Genomic DNA, 19,480 nt, shown 5'->3' with positions numbered 1-19,480 from the left:
ATTTATTGTCCGCTTAAGAATTTGAAGTTTCTCCCCGAGGGAAGGAAATTTTAGAACAATAAGAGAAATTTATTTTCTATTACTCCCACTACTGTAAATGTAAACTTGTGCCGACTGTATTATTAGTTATCATCGTAGGTGGTCATAGATGGTTACATGTGTAATTTGTATTTTTAGATGGTTGGTTAGGAGAGTTCTAGCTGACGAATTTGTTTGAAGAAAACTTTCGCAATTTTATAAATAACGAAAACCCAATTTAAAAAGAAAATGGCTTTTAATTTTTTATTACGTGGTGTGTCAATGAAACTGAAGGGTAAGGTGTATGAACAGCTGACCGATATACAAACATTCTGTCAAAATATCCAGTGTTTAAATCCAGGCATTTTCGTAGCCGTGTAAGAACACTGACACGGAACCTTTCGAATTACTAATAAGCCAAAGTTTGTACGAAATATGTCGATAGGTTGACTTTAGTAAATGTAACACAAATTGCATACAGCCATGTGCTCGAGCAGTTTGCAAGTAACCCTACGTAAGTAGGATTTGAGGTTTTCACAGCTGTGGGACTGAAGATGGCTGTCTTCTGGGTTGAGTAGTCTGGTAGAAGTTTATTGACGTTTTAGAGGATCTTGCTGCCTCCATCATCAGGGCAATCACTTGTCTTCAAATCCTATATAGTTTGTATTGCAGTAAGTTTCTGTATTTAATGCCCCATGTACCATCAAGAAAACATAGAAATGATTCATGGTAAATTAAAATTAAGAGACCTTTTCCCACCCTTGTATTCCTTTGAAGGGGTCAGAAGAGAAGCATGGTAACATTTATTAGGCTGTAAATACAATACAGGGCAATAGTACATTAAACACCTCATGTAGTAACATAAATGCAGATAGAAAATATGTAAGAATTTATAATTAAATTCTTGATGTGTGAGTTAAAAGAATTATTTTAATGCTATTGTTTTTTAGTCATAGACAAGCATTTAATCTTGAGAGGGAGCTTATTGTACATTTTTATCTCTGCGTACCTTTTTGATAAACTGTAAGATTAGCAGTTGGTTTGTGAAGATCATCTTTGTGTGTTGCATTAATTTCATGAATCACAAATTTTGGAACACTTTTATGTCAACTCTAAATGTTATTAGAACAAATAAATAGAAGATAAATAGTTAATCTCAGAGATATAACTTTTCCCTTCCCATCCTATCCTTTATTTTCTTGTCAACAAAATAGGTTTAGTCATTGAAGTTGCTCATGGAAACAAACTATTACATTTACTCTTGTTTTGATTATTAATGGTGACCAGGGACTGTAACTTTATCACAGTGTAATACTTCTGATAAAGACCCAGATTTGTGGCAGCATTATGTAGCAGTTCGGTTCTTACTAATTTTATCAAAACCTTGTCAAAATTAAATACTAGGTACACTGCTGATTGCACTACATTGAGTCTTGATTGTGACAGAAAAAATCCCTTTGATCTTGATCTTCTAGATTGTAACACTGTGTGAGCTTGTAGGTATATACCAACATTATGAATGATATATTGCCTCTGTGTTCAGGGCTAGTATAGCCATCACAGTATTATAACCCAGAAGACAACATTAGCAAGTTTATTCCTATGAGAATCTTAAGTTTCATATTAGGATAGAAACCCATATATGAAAACTGTTGTGCTATGTTAAACTGTAATGTAGCTGTCTCGTGTATTTTGCAGTTTGCCCATTGCAGTCACTAACGAAAGGACATCTGCTGAAATGCAGTTCTGTGGCAAGCAACAATCAGTTCCACCATACATTTGCCTTTCAGTTACCTCTGTACCCCCAGAAAAGGACACCCGAGCAGAATATTCTCTGTGTTACACCACCTCAGCCTCATATAATGATGCAGAATGCAAAACAGTTGTCACTAAGTGCCAAACAGATGGCACAACATGATCATACAAAACTTTGGACTGCAGAAAAAGCTGTTAGTGCTAGTCTCCTTGGGATTGTACCTGCAGCATTTCTTGTCCCTTCTCAATTTATGGACTATCTGTTGGCAATAACAATTGTAATGCATAATCATTGGTAAGTATGACATTTTACATTCTGCTGTAAAGGTAATGTATATATCCTTGTATATAAGACAGGACTAGTTATTTTTGCATCTGAAGTAGATTTTTAAGATAGTTACCCTTTACAAATAAAATATAAGTTAATTTACAATAAAATCCTCTCGGGCTATCAGCCGCGTCAAGTGGTTAAAACATGAAGAAACCGATGTTTCGATGTCCATCTCTGACCTCGTCCTCAGGGTACTGAAGTGGTTATACCCAGAATGATATCAAGCGTGCTCTACAGCCTAAATGGAGGCCAAAATTAAATGATGAAAAGCCTACCAGCATAGCTTTAATACTGTATCAAAAAAACCATTACAAACAAAATCAGCAGGCTTTTGGCCAAATATAACATTAAGACTGTTCATATTCCACAAATGAAAAACATGTATTTGCTCAGGCTGATGAAGGATGACTTAGGTCTAAAGGTCCCTAGGGTGTATAGTATTCTATGTGTATGTGGTAGAGTATACGTAGGCCAGACGGGGAGATCAGTTGAGGCCAGATGTAAAGAACATATGAGGCATGTACGTCTCAAACAGCCGGATAAGTCGGCAGTAGCAGAACACAACTTCAACATGGCACCGTATTGACTTTAGCGGTACTTCAGTATTGGATAGGGCAACAGGCTACATGGACCGCATCGTGAAGGAGGCAATTGAAATTCAATTGAACACTGCAAATATCAACAGAGACGGAGGTTTCATGTTAAGCCGGGCCTGGTATCCTGTGTTGAATATGTTGTCTAACCAGCAAGCCGGGCATAACAAGGCGAGTTCATGACGTCATCCACCAGTCACACAGGCCCGGAGCAGGTATATATATGACAAGGTTGAGAGCCCCAACCACTTCAGTACCCTGAGGACGAGGTCAGAGATGGACCTCGAAACGTCGGTTTCTTCATGTTTTAACCACTTGACACAGCTGATAGCCCAAGAGGATTTTATTGTACATAGTCGCTGTGAAAGCTCAAGATCATACATAAGTTAATTTACTTAATAAAAATATAATTTAAAAAAGTTTCATTAAAAGTTCTTCATTCATACTTATCCATGGTACAGAATATTTCTTTCACTCAAATTATAATTTCTTCTATTTGGTTATTTCCTACAGCCTTTGATTCATTATTGCTAGTTTTTTTTCTTTTTTCCTGTCCATTATTTTAGCCATGTATGTGTAGCTGCTGTCTCCATAAACTATAGAGACAGACATGCGAGTGAATTGATTTATGACACAAATATAGTAAATGTAAGGTAAACCATATTTTTTGGAAATAATGGGTGTTGCAAATGTCTTCAATTTACTTACAACTTCCTTACATTTCAGGTTTTTGTAACACATTATAAAAGTGATTTCACATCAGATTAAAACACTGCTTGTTTTTTGTATTTTCTTTTACACAGTATTTGATGGAACTGTGCAATTATAATCCACCACTATCATCCCTCGATCCCAGAACATAGTTACATGTCTTAGCCATTGTTAGCAAACATTTACTTAGCAGGAAGTTCCTTCTTTTCTTTAAATTTCTGTATTACATGAACAGGCATAAGTGTTGTGATATAGACTGCTGTAACAAGGGAAGTATTATTTTGATGGATTAACATACTATGCAGACTGTCTTACCAAATTTGGATTTGTTTTCAGGGGCATTGAGGCGGTAGTCTTAGACTATGTGCGCCCATCAATATTTGGGAATGTGATTCCCAAAATTGCACTTGGTACAGTGTATGCTTTGTCAATTGCCACACTGGCTGGGCTGTTCTTCTTCATTACCAATGATGTGGGCATAGTTCACGCCATCAAGCAATTCTGGAAGCTGTAATAGAAGTTATTAGTTTTGGAAAAAATAGATGTCTGCTTGCTTGTGCTGGAAACATTTTGCATCTTGCATTTGTTTATGAAAAACTTTTGTGAATTCATGAATTTATGCTAGTTACTGAAAAAGTGTTGTAAAATAAAGTATACATAAATATTAATTAATACTATATTATCAGTATTGAATGTGGAAACAATAAATAAATTAAAAACTTTTGTGGTAATGAAATCTCTTGTTTCAAGCTAATCATTAGAATTATCTCATAGACAAAGCCAGTCTGAACATGGTTTTGCAATTTGGTTCTCAATGCAATGTAGATAATCCTCATAAATACATTTGCCACATACTCATATATAAAAGAAATTAATCAGTGTAAACATTTAAAATGCAACCCAACAGTCATGTACTGTGGTACAAAAATTAAACAGAAGCATGTCCATCCCCATGTAATTGACTTTCCTAACCTACTGTGCGACATCCGAGTTGAGGTCACCCTGGTTGCTAGGTTGTTGCTCGTGCAGAAAACTGAAATTATTGCTGTACCAATTTCAAGGACTGCATCATCTTCAACAGTGGGATAAGGTTGCAAGAATTCAATACAGCTATTGTTTTCATTATTTTGTACATGAAGGGGTTTGTGTGTGGTAGTTAGGGATGCATTTTAAATGGAACACTGTATAAACCCTAGAAAAATTGCATCTTTATGCCATTTAGTTATTCTGTATCCTGATATTGGTAGACTTAAGAAAGTGATATAAATCATAAGTTTTATTACATTAGAGATGGTAGCAGGTTTACATTTCTGGTTCTGATGTCAAATTCTTACAAGTATATTTGCTTTAATGAAAACCTGATGAAAGACTAAGCCATGTGACTTAAAACACAAATAAACTGCATCTTAATACAACCTAGAATCAACAGAAGCGCATTACAAAATCTTTAAATTACAAATAGGCTTCAATGCCAAATTTTAGTGACTGGGGGAGGGGGAAACAACAACAACAACAAACAAATAAACCAAATACTGTTACTCTTGCCTAAAAATCTTCAGAAGCAGATCTCATTTATTCCACCAGAGTGGTGCTGGAACAATGTGGACAACCTGCACTGCTTCTTATTGGCAAGAAACTTCTGATGTAAATTTGGCACAAGACAGCAAAAATATTTGTAATCCTTGCCTTACAGTTATCTTCTTATATATATGAATACTGAACATTTTAAAACGAAATTATTTAACCCTTTCAAATTTAAATACCCATGGTTCCTCTGTCAGATACACTTCAATAAATGAATACAAGATTTAAAGTAAATATTACACCAAGTTACACAGCTGTATGGTCAGATAGCAGTTTTATAATGGAACAATGGATTCAGAAGCTTCTCTTATCAATATTTATCCTTACTAGTCATTCTCAGCCATGCAAATGCTAGAGGAAATAAAAGAAAATTATTCGTGATATTGGCAATTCACTGGATATTCTTATGGCAATCAGAATAAGTCTAATATATATGTGAATCTTCGTAATTAGGTATAAATTAATTTTGCTTAACTCCATAACACTCAGCAAACATTTAATTCACCCATATAATCATCATCATCATCATCATCACTGCTCTCTGTGTTATACACTTCTCATATTCATCTTTCAACTTTTTGGCCATGTTAAAGAATAACATTTACAAGAGGAACATCAGGCTACTAGCACCCAAACTAATAATGATGTGCAGTTTCATTTCAATATTATATAAGTTTACAAATGTGTGTTCTTAAACAACAAATTTCAAATTATTCACATGGCCACTGATAGATTGCAAGAGTCTTCACAAAAGAGAAAAAGTTATGGTAAATTTGTGTCAAGTCGAACTTGACATAAGACCTCCCAAAACTAACTCTGTGGAGCAGAGTCATTATTGAGAACAATTATATTCACTGAACTAGTAAAATTTCCTGCCTTAAAATCCATTTTAGTATTATCCTCCCATCTATGCCCAGGTCTTCCAAGTGATTCTTCACCTCAGGCTTCCCAATCAAAAATGATATATCCATTTCTCATCTCTCCCATGAAAGGTAGATATTTGGTGAATAGCAAAAATTATGGAGCTCATAATGCAGTTTGGTCCAGCCTCCTGCGAGATGGGAATAAAATGTGTCTCAGCCAACTTTATGTTGGAGACTGCAAAGGGTTAAAAAATGGCAATTAAGTTTTATGATCTTTGACATTAACACAGGGCTGACTGACCTTTGTGCAGTACAGTATCAGTTGATTCTACTGACTGTAGAACTGTAGGTACTGTTTTTGCCACGCTCATTGAGTGTCATATCACTTTGTATTAAACTTATTCTTCAAAAACAATATCAGATTATGAACTCCACAGTGATACGTATACTGTTGCTGTCTGGAAGCCCGCAAGGCAACATCACTATGAGACAAAAGGTGGTCGTTACATGAAAGTTTTCATGGGTGATTCAAGCTTTGAGCTCAGTGAGATTGGCAGGTAAGGGTGGAACATACACACGATCTTTAATGAAACCCCATAAGAAAAAATTGAGAGGTGTCAAATCTGGAGAACGAGGTGGCCATGCTATCGACCCTGTTCGACCAATCCACCGACCTGGGAAACGGTTATTGAGGAAATCCCGGACTTCTGTGAGGTAGTGAGGTGGTGCGCTGTCTTGCTGGAAGTGAATGCGTCCTTTTTGGTCATCTTCGTCTAACTGAGAAAATTTTCAAATGCACTGCAGCTTGCGCTCGCAGTGACGGAATTCGGTACTACAGCACAACGTGAGTCAAACTTGATTTGTTTTGCTACAAAATGACACCTCAACCGATTCTGTAAGCCTTCTGAATAAATTTCTATACACTTTCAAAGTTGTAAAGTCCTTTTTGAATCACCTGGTATAAACTACAAATAAATAAACAGTAAATAATACCAGTGGCAGTGGTGATTTTTATGGATTTATCATGTGTACCATGTTAGAAACTTGTCCTACAGGTGATACAATATTTGGGCAACATTTTATTAGTATTAAATATAAGCCATATTTCCATAAGTACATGAAATCAGGATGTTGGTTCTGTCACCTTCTTATACGCAAAACAATTGTTTTCCTTTATAGTCTCATGATCACACCATTCCATGTTCTACTGTGTCATGCTGTGAACCTTGAATATTCAAGTCAGGGACGAATCATTTCAAAACAATTTGCGTTTGAATCATGTCTGACTAAATGCACATTACTTTTGATCCACAGAAGATGCATTTATATGTTCTGAATCAGCTCATTGGCTGAATGGCTCAAACAGCATTTAGATGTGACATGAACTATTCAGTCTTATGACACATTTAAGATTTAGTTTACAATAAGTGGACAGTTTTGGGATGACAATATAAGAACAATAATAAAGGATTCTTATTATAATAAATACTGAACTTAAGGATTTGTATTTTTCTTTCAAAGTTGGTTTATATGATATTTACAACAGTTCACAAAATATTGCCTCATATATAAACTATATGTAATTGTTTGCAATGAAATTCAAGGGATCTACATGTTTTGATAGAAATGGGTTTCAATATGTGCAGTGAATATAAACTTATTCAAATTGAGATAGTATTCTACTGCGTGACTCTGGATTCACTGGGCGTGATCAATTGTCGGAGAGTACCATGATGTGTCTGAAATAATATAAATATTGTGTATTTTATGTAAAGTATCTTGGTGGCTAAGTGAAAACTCATCCATGAAAATCTTAGTTGTTGCCTCAGGAAGAAGAACCTTCATAATGTAATCAGAGTATGTCACATAACTGTGCTTATGGCAGAAGGTTTCTCTCAAGAGTGACAACAAGTGATCTAATTGTGTATCTGTGTAGGGAACTGTAGTAACAGCATAGTGGAGATTATTTGAGGCAGTGCCACCTTTCTTGAATTGTTCATGGCGCCAGCAATATTTCTTACCCTTCATAATGTCACAAAGATGTTGCACATTGTTTTTAAACCTTTGCTCCAGCTGTTGCAATGTGAGATGTGAAACTTTGAAGTCCTGTCCTTCATTGTCATTACTTGTTGCTTCTTGTTCATGTTTGGTCTCAGAGTTATCACTACTGGTTGCTACTTCTTGTCTGTACTTGGTTTCAAAATTGTTATTAGTTTTCAAAGAGGCATCTGAAACGATTTTTAACTCTTGCTGCCCAATACCACATATTAAAGAATCATTAGATAACCCAATTTTTTCTTCTAATTCTTTTCTTGATGAAATGCTCAAATGTTCATTATGAATATCATCAGAATTTGTAGTATTTACAGTGTTTTTTAAATGTTGCTGGAAAACACTGTGAAATGTCGATCTCTTACCACAATTTTCTGGATCTTCTCTTCTAGGGACAATGACAGAATGACAAGGTGAATGATTCAATTGAGAGTTGTTCTCATGAACAGTCCCACAAATCGAATTATCTGTAATTTCAAAATTCCTAGCAACAGAACATTTTACAACCTGAACAGGAGATCCAAAATATAATGGAATACCTGCATTAACTTTCTTAGAGGCATCTACTAATGGTTTCTGCCTCTTTCTTTTAGTAAAAAGTTTACTACACTTTCCTTGCTTAGTAGGTTTTGAACAATTACCCAAGGGCATTTCAGTCTTGTTGCTACTTTTGACAGTATCATAATCCGCTAATTTGGACTTGGCCAACTGATTTCTGAGAGCATATCTGCAACCTTTTACACGGTGATCTAATGATTGGAGACTGTTAACTGGAGTATCTTCATTTCTATTTGTATATTCTATTCCAAACTGTGTTGTGTGGACAGGTGTACCTGGCACACAGTCATCACTGTCTGATATACTATCTGGAGTTTTAACACTTTGTTCTGATTCACTACATGATGAAATGTGTTTTGTGTTTTTCATTTTAAAGTAATGTTTTATTGTTGGATTCCTTCCACTTTTTTGCTTTCCAGTCAATTTAGATGATTTTTTCTTAATTGTATCGGATTCCTTATTGGAAGCTAATTTCATCCCATGTGTTTCTAGAGTACAAATTTTACTTTCTCTGTTTGAACTGCAGTTTCCTCTAGATGGCTCTAAATTTTTACCTTCATTCTCTGTCACCTTCTCTTCAACTTCACTTCCATCACTGGTTTTGTCATATTGACATCTCACAGTATTTTTTATCACAGTCTTTAAAACATCACTCTCCTTTTTACAACTACTTCCACTGGTGCTTTTTCCCCCCTCTTTTTCTTCACTGACAGCAATATTGAGCTTTCTCGTGAACAAATTCTCCTCATATCTATCCCTAAAGCTTTCCCTATCTGACTGCTTTCTGTCACCACCTGATTCTGAATTGCACCATGTTTCCTGTTCACTCTTTGCACTACTATAATTATTTGATATATTTTGTTTTTCAGTAGGTCTTAGCCTAGTTAGTAATACTTCAGAAGGTGATGTCCTATTCACAAACTCCATTTCTGAAACAGTATTTTTATCAAGAGAAGAATGTTCCGGAGGACTACTAGAGTTTATATACCATTTGCTAACTGATGCAGTGTATTTAGAATATTTCTCAATAGGGAAGATGTCCTCTAGATTGTTTGACTCACAGCTTTGTGGACTGAAGCTATAAGAATAACCAGGTGAACTGTCAGCAACCAAATATGCATTTGTGAGGTCTTGGGGGTTTTCTCTGTTTAATTTAACATCACTGTCTAGCACTTGAGAATCTTCAACAGTATACCATATTACTTCACCGAAAAGTATATTACTTGTCACATAATTCATTTTCAGGTTTCTTGTTCTATTTATTTCATTTATAGAGCTCCCTGAATCACAGCTTCGAACTTCTGGATATATGTCTCTGGAAAATAAGTAATAATGATTTGAATAAAAAGTTTTTTTGGATGTTTTCCATCATCTAATAAAATAATGAAATTGAACGATGTTTTGGAGCTCTAACGTTTGGGCCCAACAGAGTAAGTATACCTGAAGACTGAGATAGAGTACCATCTCTGAAACATCGTTCAATTCTATTATTTTATTAGATGATGGAAAACACCCAAAAAAAATTTATTTAAATAATGCACCATCGTCACAGACTTTTAGATTTGAAATAATGATTTGGTACACTAACATACCATTATGCCTACGAAGTGGAAGCCTGATGATAATGATAATAGTATATATGTTATATTCAGTACTTCACACACTTATGTAACCACTGATATAATGCAAAACTGACAGATAGAAAGTATTATACATCCACTAAGGTGTTCAGCCATAATTTCTGTAAGAAATTAACAAAACTCTCAATGTTGTAGTTTTTAATGTTCTTGCTCCTTGTTTAATAATATTCTATACTTTAAACAATATATATATATATATATATATATATATATATATTATACAGGGCTATTCAAAAAGATTGTCAGGGTTTTGTGAATTTTTGTGGGGCAATGCATTAAACATACGACAATTATCATTACACTGGTGGATAGAGAAACTCTCAGAGTTTTGTTCTGTACCGCCCTCCATCCAGTAGGTACACGTTTGGCCGCCAGGTGTCAGCTTTTGCAATATGGCGGCTAACAGTAAGGAGAAGGCTTTTTGTACTCTCGAATATCATCAAAGTTGGTCCGTTGCCATTATCCAGCGGCACTTCCACAAGAAATTTGGGAAGGATCCGCCCTCCGACAATTCCATTCGCAGGTGGTATGCACAATTTGTGGAGACGGCGTGCTTGTGTAAAGGAAAAAGCAGTGGGCGTCCCTCCGTGTCGGAAGCGAAAGTGGATCAGATCAGAGAAGCTTTCCAACGTAGCCTTACAAAATCAACTGCGAGAGGCAGCAGGGAACTCGCCATACCGCAACCCACAGTTTGGCTTGTGTTACGGAAGCGACTAAGAATGAAGCCATATCACCTAATGCTGCTTCAAGCTTTAACACCTGATGACCACCACCGAAGGGGGGCTTTCTGCACTGCATTGCAACAACTAATGAAAGAAGATGGCTTTTGTGACAGACTGATTTTTAGTGATGAAGCAACTTTTCATTTGTGTGGTAAAGTTAATAAACACAATGTTCGAGTTTGGGAGATGGAAAATCCCCATTGTTACGTTGAACATCAGCGTGACTCCCCCAAAGTGAACGTGTTCTGCATTGTTTCCAAAATGAAGGTATACGGCTCGTTTTTCTTCGTCGAACAGACAGTAACAGGACTGACTTTTCTGGATATGGTCACTGAATGGCTGCTATCCCAGCTGAATTAGGACAGAGCTCATTTCATACTGCAACAAGATGGCGCCCCACCTCATTTCCATCGGGAAGTCAGGGCATTTTTAAACCAGCACTTACCGCAGCGATAGATCGGACGCGGGACCGACGTTGATCAGAAGCTCCTGTCTTGGCCACCTCGTTCACCGGACTTAACACCATGTGATTTTTTTCTGTGGGGCTACGTGAAAGATCAAGTCTTTGTCCCCCTTCTACCTGCGACTATCCTGGATCTGAAGGTGCGTATCAGAGCCGCCATTCTAAACATCACCGCTGACACGCTGGGGCATGTGGGAAGAAATGGACTATCGTGTAGTTGTCTGCAGAGTGACAAAAGGCGCATATGTTGAGCATTTATAATGCACGTAAAAAACTTTGAGAGTTTTGCTACACAATAAAACAGGATTCATATTCCTACCTCAATTGCACTACATGTAGTGATTTTTTAAAACCCCGACAATCTTTTTGAATAGCCCTGTATATATATATACAGAACTGGTTATAGATGGATGCCATATTTAATCCTTCAACATTGTTTAAGCAATATTACTATTGTATATGTGTATGCCTTAACTGAAGATGTAGATGATATAATGGATAGCTTTTATGATGAATTAGAGTACAGAATGCCTTACAAAATTGGCATTTTGTTGCTAAGCAGGGGGATGACATGACGTGGGATGCTGAAATGACAAGAGATCAAGACCATCTTGGAATTCATAAGAATAGGTCTCAATAACATAACTGTACAATGTTAAAACATGATGATAAAATGTTTATTTACAAACTATGGAGACACTGAAAGTAAATTAATAAAATTCTGGATTATCGCACAATGAAAATAACCATAAAACGAATCTCTTAAGGATACTAATATGAAATCATAAACACAATGGCAAGTCCTGTTCTTTTATACAGATCATAAGCCTGGACAGTAACAGGAATTGCTGATGCTGGTGAAATGTGTTTTCCGTTACCAGCAGCATGAATTACAGTCAAATAACAAAATAGGAGTGAAGTCAGAAATACAATTTCTGACTACAGAAATGAATGGTTTAAACATGTTCAAAAAGATGGAAGAAAACTGTATCTCAAAGAAAATTTTGATTTGTTTGCAAGCAAAAAGAACTACTGGAAGATCTATACAAACAGAGACAGAAGATTTAAATGGAAACAGGTCACTGGTTCCAATCCTTGAAGTTGTTGATGAAGATGATGACTGCATGGAAAAAGAGTTTACGTAACATTAGTAAAATCATGAGGTGAAATCAGTGACAGTGCCACATCTGAACTTTATTACTGAAAGAGCAACTGGAACAGTGTTAAAATTTACAGTAAAATAAATTATGACCACATGCCAAATCATCACAGGCAGATAAGTGTTGTTCTGTCGTGAAGGCCCAACTTTAAAAACTATCTGCATGATGCTAAATTGTATATAATGTGATGCATAGTTGCATTAGTGATTTTCAAAGTATGTCTACTGTTTGTGAAACAGGTACTTTATACAATTGAATCCACTCAGAACTCCAATCTGGAATGCTGTTAAATTAAATTAAACTATTCAAAAAAGTATAGAAAAGAAAGCATTCTTTATAGTCTCTTGTTCCTTAATGCCAACCTCACCTTTGTGTGGTACACTTATTTTCATAAATGAGACTCTGATAATTGATTGATTCATGACAGTATAACCATCACATATGTTTTAATACTGTTACCAATTTATGGTAAGTTAGTTCTAAGTATAAATCTGAACTGCTGCTTGATGTGTTGACAATTGTAAAAACAGGTGCATTTCACTCTAATGATTTAGTCCATAAGTATCATGGTTGGGAATGATTTGGGATGAAAAGATTTCTGGAAAGTGATGAAAAATTCTGCAACTGTTTTTCTAGAAAGAAATATTGTGAAAACATAGTGTATAACACTTGAAATAAAATACAGTGATCACAAACTATGGTTCTTTGAATAATGCTCACCTGGAAATATTAGTGATATGTCTTGGAGAAACACTTGCTACAATCATGAACTTATAAGGTATTAATGTTAGCCATCCTTCTCCTGAAACAAAATATAAGCTAATATGGAAAGCAAAAGCAAAAATTATACTTCGCAAAACTTATGAATACATTTCATCTTCACAATTTCAAACTAGTATATGCTTCATATACCAGTCTTCTGGATGATATACAAATTAATGCACTGTACCCATAAACTATTAAAATGTTCTTCACCCCTGAAACCCTTATCAGACACTGACTCTATGAAGCAGATTCTTTGAGAAGCTACTGGTCAATCAACTAGTCAAGATATTCTCCATCTTTTATGGAGTCTGAAGGTTCATTACTGTGTATTATCCTTATCCTATGCAAGATTAATCCAATCAATACTCTCCCATCCTACTCTTAGGGTCCATTTTTATGTTATCATCAACAAGTCAGCTTCTCCCTTCAGGTTTTTCAACTAAAATTTGGTACACATTTTTGGATCTTCCATACAAGCTACATGCACTGTGCATCTCATCCTCCATGATTTGGTCATCCAACAAGTAAAATTTGGTGAAAAGTACAAAGCAAGAAGCCCTCATTAAACACTACTCTCCAGTCTACTGTTATTTCCTCTCTGGTCAAGATATTCTCTTCAGCAACCTATACTAAATCACCCTCTCAATCTATGCCCTTTCCTGAGGGTAAAACATCAAATATGGAAATACAATACAATAAGTAAAATTATATTTCTGTACGTTTTAATATCTGAGTTTTAGATGGTGCATGGGAAAACAAAATACTCTGAACTAAATGGTAGAAACCATTTCTAAAATTGCATGTGCTCCAAATTTGATTTAGGAAAAGCTGAGTAAACTTCAGCACCTAAAAGACTTTATTTTATCATCAATAAGAACATTTTAATTATAATCTTATCTGTACCTGAATCTTGAAGAGCATCTACTAGATCACCATTGCTTTTGTATGGGCTGATCATATATTGATTGACTCCTCGAAGTGGTTTAAACATCAAACTGCAAAAATACAGATATTCCACAAAGACATGTAGGCCTAGTTAGTTTCAGAGATAAATTTACTTTCCATGTTCTTTATATCACTTCACCGCTTTTGTTGAACTAATTAGATGACAACCATCTACACCTGCATTTTCCATTCAAAACATTCATGGATGTGGTTCTTGTATCACTCCTATTTTAGAAGTGCACACACCAACATTGCTGGTATGAAATTAAAAAATACAAGTGGCTATAGTAACATGATGATATGTTTAGCCAGGACTCAACAAATTCCAAGCACCATTTCACCTATGAAGTTTGTCGTGGTGCCTGGTATTTTCGAGGGTAATTATTTCTAGTCTGTCTATTTTTGATTCTTTTAAAATCCCAGCTCATATTGTAAATCAAACAATTTGAATTACAAAATATTTATATGAATTATAGTGAATAGTTGGTGGATATTTAATTTAGCTGTTAGCTGGCGCATAGCCTGGTTTGTGTAATGGGATGGTGTAGATGGTGTTACATAGTAAACGTGCAGAGAGTAGAGTCAATGACAATTGCTATGCAGTACCTTCAGCAACAGCTGGGAGACAAGAAAACCCTAAGAAAATGGATCTGATGATTTTTCTTTTCACTGTTTCATTATAAAAATGATGTTTTGCTTGAAAGTAACATCCGTTTATTTATATGTGGTTTATTTAACAACACTGTCAGTAGTTAAGATAATATGGCATCACATGATAGGATGATTAATGAATAATTAATTGGAAAGAATGTGGAAGAAGGGATCATGGTTTCATTTAAAGTACTATCCTATAATTTATCTGGTGTGTCTAAGAAAAAGAACAAAAACCTGTCAGGATAGCCAAGCATATGCTTTGATTTGAACCCGGAACTTTCTAAATACAAAACAGAAGTGTTAACCACTCAGCCATGATGTTCAGTACAAAATTTGTTGTTCCACGTGAGGTTATTTTCTATGACATAAATGTGCATGAATTTTATCACTGCTTATAGATATATTAACAGGTGAAATTTCTTCCATTTATTGGTGGCATGCTGAATTCATTTTGTAGGTCATTAAAATATAAAACTCTGCTGATGAACATTTTCTTGACTGAAAGTAAAAGTGGATGTATAGCTCCATGCATTCTTAATCTTGGTACCAGACTGGTCAGGATAAAGATAATGGACATTATCTTCAGGCTCAAGTGGTTAGGCAGGGAAATTGGGGAAATTGAGATAAATTTTTACCAGTCAATATTCAGAAAATGCCAATCTATGTACAACTTATTTGTCAGTGTTTCTACACCAAAACAGCTCTCCATAGCAGGAACAGGTTAGGAGATGTTCTCATAGCATAACAATTTACTCTGTTATTGTCTCTAGATTTACAACTTAAGAATCCTCTAAACTGAGCACAGGTGTCTGTCTGTTGCATCGAAACACGACGTTTGCAACTTTTTTTTTAAAATTTCCCCATGACTGCATGGTGTGTCTAGTTGATGACTCACTTCATTGTACAGAAATACACGTAGGCCTTCATGTGCCTGTTATTGTTGTCATATAAAGTACAGCTGTCCCCAGTACATAGTTTTGGTACTTGTGGGGAGCAGAGGAGGTATTGCTCCTTCTCCTAGATGAAGGTGAATGACCAGCAACAGTGCCCAAGTTGCACTTCACACCTGGGGAAAGGAGCCCTGAAACCCTCTGCATAGGAGGCTCGGTAGGAACCGCAGCTGGTCTGGACACAGAAACTAGAAGAAATATCCTTTGCCCCTGCCACAGATGGTCATCCAGTCTGTAGTCAATCACTACATTGACTGAGCTACCCCAGTTAATTGTTGTCCAGTTTTAAGCAAAACTAGAATATGCTGACAAATTTTAGCAAAACTCCCCAATATCAATTTTCTGAAGATCCATTCTACAGTTCTAAAAGAAATGGATACTATCAAACAGGATACAAACAACAGCTAATATCTGGTAAAGACAAAAGTCAAAACCATTAATGACACATATTAGGTAATTCAAATACAGAATAAAGAACTTACGCCACTTCAGTATCCTTCCCCTGTGCTACAACAGTTCCAGAAAGTTTGCTCTTCATATGACTTTCAGCAGCAGTATGGAGAATATAGTATACTTCCTGCCAATGTTGATGCAACAGCCATTTGTTTGTGCTCATTCTTTTGCCACTGACTTCCAACACATGCTCAAGCACTCGTATTTCAATTATTACTTTCTCCAAACAAACCTAAAACAGGAAAATTCATAATCTAAAATATGCAAAGTCAAAAGCCTGAAACTTTCTTTGCAGAAAGATATTTATATTGCTATGATTCAGTACAGCATTTCTGGATACTTAATAGACAAAACAGGTTCAGCACCACCATGCAAAACTGACAATATACGTTACATACCAAAAAAGTCCCAAATATATACCGTAATTGAAACAGAAAGTGACATTAGTTCAAAACTGACTTCATTTTAACACAGCAATACTAGCTTTATTATAAAATTTGTTTTGTTGGTTTAATATTACTCATTCTGTGTTGTAGCATATCAGCATTAATAAGAAACATTTATCAGTATATAAACACTTTTCAAGATGTTTTATTTTTTATTCATCAGCAAGTTTCTGTCTCTCTGTTAGACCATCATCAGATAGTTAGCTATAGCAGGATCTTTCAATAAGTCACAATTATTATTCTCAAAAGTGGCTTGAATTTTTTCGCTTTAAAATCTCTCACCGAATGCCTGAGTTAATCATTCTTCTGTTTCAAATAATGATAAAATGATAGGTTAAAACTGGTCAAGATATATTTTAAAATAGGTTAAAACAATTAAGAAGTTGTCAGCCTTGATGAGTCCAGATGTATTTGTTTTCCGATATGTCCTATAATGTATCACTGTAGAATAATTTAAATGGCCATTATAAATTGGACCATCAGTTGCTAATCAATTTTCCAAAGTTTGTTAAATATAATTTTGAAGATAATGCCTTCCATAACTTCACACTACACTGACTCTATAGGAAAACTGTTTTAGGACACCGTCAGATTAGAATTCATCGTTTCAAAGATAATTATAACATAAAAACTCACGTCAATACAGTCTACGTAGCGACTAAGAGCACCCATGATCACTACTTTCCTTAAGCACATGCCACGTATGGACTTAGAGAAAATAAAAATCAATATGAATAAATGTGAACCAAAACATTTTTGTGCCACAGGCGTGACGAAAAATTTACATATACGTCAGCAGTGAACTACAACCACGTTGTTCTGAAACACTTTTTACTCTTTGCCTGTCCATTATTTAAATTGTCAATTGTAATCACAGGAGGGAGAATATAGGAAAGGCACAGATTACTGCACACGACACCGGTCTCTCTGATTTGATGCAGATATTCGTGTAGTTTATAATTGAAGCGCTAATGTCTGAAACATTGCCTCCAGACTATCACACACATTATTAGATGGCAGCACGTCTTGATTGCTTAGATGATTGTGTATAATAGAAATAAAAATGATGTGCATTGCGTTCTTTGCATTATTTGCAATATATGAACGCTAAACAAAGTAGGTTTATCTATCCTTTCGAATATTTCATCTCCGAAACTACTTCATCAGTCAATTAAATTTCGTATTGAGGTCTGTACTAAAAGTTCTAAAAATTAGAAGAATTTAAATTTGTTTCGTATCAAACTCAAATCGATCATTATCGATTTTCTAAAACATTGATAATGAATTGTCAGACGTATTTGGGAGAATGTTTTGTAGGGTGGATATTGAGTGATGCACCATGAAGAGAATTCCTTATTATGTAGTGTACGTTTACTGCGATTAGATGCATAGTGATGGGTTTGTAGGCCTATGTATCTTGTACAGTAAAACCTCTCTAAGTTGGACACTTGGGGGTTCCACGAAAATGTGTCCAACTTACAGAGGTGTCCAAGATTGAGGGAAAGAGAAAAATCAGATTGTGGTCTAATAACAATATAATCTGTTTACTTATACACCAACTACTGTAAGCTTACTTGAATTAAGAATTAATGACAATAGTATTAATAATAATCTTTTGAAACCCACTCCCATGCATTACACATTACACTCCAGCCTCAATAATATTTTCTAAAGTTAATTCCACCAATTTTCGCTTCCCCATCGCAAAAAAGAAAAATTCCATTTCTCTTAACACAGTCTGAACTCAAATGCAAGCACAGTACTGATGGAGTTAAAACTGTGTCTTCTGCAATACTGTAGTATAGTTTAAGAACAAAGCATGATAAAGACGTGAAATAAACGTCAAAATAAAGAGAAACTCTCCAAGAATCTTAACTGTTCAGTAGATTTCGATATGCGCTCATTTAGTTGCCCAGCAGACATCAAGACGATATTAAAGCTCTTGCCATACACGACCGAGAACCTCCAGTGTGATAGATGAAACAGCTTCAGTGATCCGTTCTTTCAAATGGTCCAAATTTGTTATTTGGACAGAGAACACTTGTTGTTTCACATAACCCCACAAATAAAAATCCATAGGGGTAAGGTCTGGAGAGCGCGGAGGCCAGGCTATCCACCCTCCTCGTCCGACCCATCGCTGAGGAAATGTTTGGTTTAGGTAATCCCGCACGAATTCTTTTTCTTTAAAACGTTGTGAACAGTTGTTCTACAGAACACTTCTGCATTGGTTTCTTCGGGCTACGCAGAAAACTTGCTCGCACAGCTTCAATGGTATCGTCAGACACTGATGGTCGTCCTGGACGTGACTGCTTCAGTAGGCTGCCCGTTTCTCTGAGTTGTTTGTCCCAACGGTGAATGTTATTTTCGTGTGGTGATTCTTCATTAAACACACGACGATATTCACGCCTAACAAGTGTAACTGACTCAAACTTAGCAAGCCACAAAACACATTGAACCTTCCTCTGCACCGTAATCATGGCGACTAACAAGCTTCACGCAGCTATTGACCTTGTAACACAACGCGCATGCGCATGCGCTTGCGCTAGAACTTGTTTACGTATCGAAAAATTGGAGAGTTTCTCTTTATTTTGACGTTTATTTCATGTCTCTATCTTGCTTTGTTCCAAAACTATGACTGTTTGTTACCCCACCATTATTTTACGGACAACTGTAGTTAAACACATGCAATGCATTTCAATGATGGGGTCAATGTCCATAAGATAATCCTCCAGAGAGGAGGCATTCATCTGTCAGAAATTCAAAATAACAAAATATGTAACTGAAAAAGTTTCCCTGAAAAGCATTGAAGCTAAGTGC

The 19,480-nt window shown here is 35.7% G+C and overlaps 2 protein-coding genes across 4 annotated transcripts; one reads left to right on the top strand and one right to left on the bottom strand.

The window, feature by feature from the left end:
* Positions 1-130: 130 nt before the first annotated feature.
* Positions 131-4,131, top strand: SdhD (succinate dehydrogenase, subunit D). Its single transcript, XM_022066033.2, has 3 exons — positions 131-313; positions 1,717-2,068; positions 3,745-4,131. The coding sequence occupies exons 1-3, from the start codon at positions 268-270 to the stop codon at positions 3,920-3,922; spliced, it is 576 nt and encodes a 191-aa protein (XP_021921725.1). The 5' UTR covers positions 131-267; the 3' UTR covers positions 3,923-4,131.
* Positions 4,132-4,662: 531 nt separating this feature from the next.
* Positions 4,663-17,539, bottom strand: LOC110830764 (uncharacterized). 3 transcript variants are annotated; one of them, XM_022066037.2, is made up of 5 exons: positions 17,300-17,539; positions 16,247-16,449; positions 14,119-14,210; positions 13,171-13,252; positions 4,663-9,780 (listed from the first exon to the last, which is right to left on the bottom strand). In XM_022066037.2, the coding sequence occupies exons 1-5, from the start codon at positions 17,357-17,359 to the stop codon at positions 7,554-7,556; spliced, it is 2,664 nt and encodes an 887-aa protein (XP_021921729.2). In that variant the 5' UTR covers positions 17,360-17,539; the 3' UTR covers positions 4,663-7,553. The 3 variants fall into 3 exon arrangements, with proteins under 3 accessions (XP_021921729.2, XP_087204719.1, XP_087204720.1); XM_087348593.1 differs by lacking the exon at positions 17,300-17,539 and adding an exon at positions 16,946-17,280; XM_087348594.1 differs by lacking the exons at positions 13,171-13,252; positions 14,119-14,210; positions 16,247-16,449; positions 17,300-17,539 and adding an exon at positions 11,273-12,335.
* Positions 17,540-19,480: the final 1,941 nt, after the last annotated feature.

Source organism: Zootermopsis nevadensis, unplaced genomic scaffold (assembly GCF_977971745.1).
Source record: "Zootermopsis nevadensis isolate Lab colony 2312 unplaced genomic scaffold, Znev_1.0 Znev_ptg000013l, whole genome shotgun sequence".
NCBI lineage: Eukaryota > Metazoa > Arthropoda > Insecta > Blattodea > Termopsidae > Zootermopsis > Zootermopsis nevadensis.
Note: the sequence above shows the minus strand (reverse complement) of the source record. Positions and strands in the feature narration are given on the sequence as shown.

Coding starts and splice junctions, on each gene's coding strand:
- LOC110830764 (XM_022066037.2), bottom strand. CDS start 17,359: ATGTGCTTAAGGAAAGTAGTGATCATGGGTGCTCTTAGTCGCTACGTA. Junction 16,450..17,299: donor GCTACGTAGACTGTATTGAC/GTGAGTTTTTAT, acceptor TTCCTGTTTTAG/GTTTGTTTGGAGAAAGTAAT. Junction 14,211..16,246: donor GGGAAGGATACTGAAGTGGC/GTAAGTTCTTTA, acceptor GTATTTTTGCAG/TTTGATGTTTAAACCACTTC.
- SdhD (XM_022066033.2), top strand. CDS start 268: ATGGCTTTTAATTTTTTATTACGTGGTGTGTCAATGAAACTGAAGG. Junction 314..1,716: donor TGTGTCAATGAAACTGAAGG/GTAAGGTGTATG, acceptor TGTATTTTGCAG/TTTGCCCATTGCAGTCACTA. Junction 2,069..3,744: donor ATTGTAATGCATAATCATTG/GTAAGTATGACA, acceptor ATTTGTTTTCAG/GGGCATTGAGGCGGTAGTCT.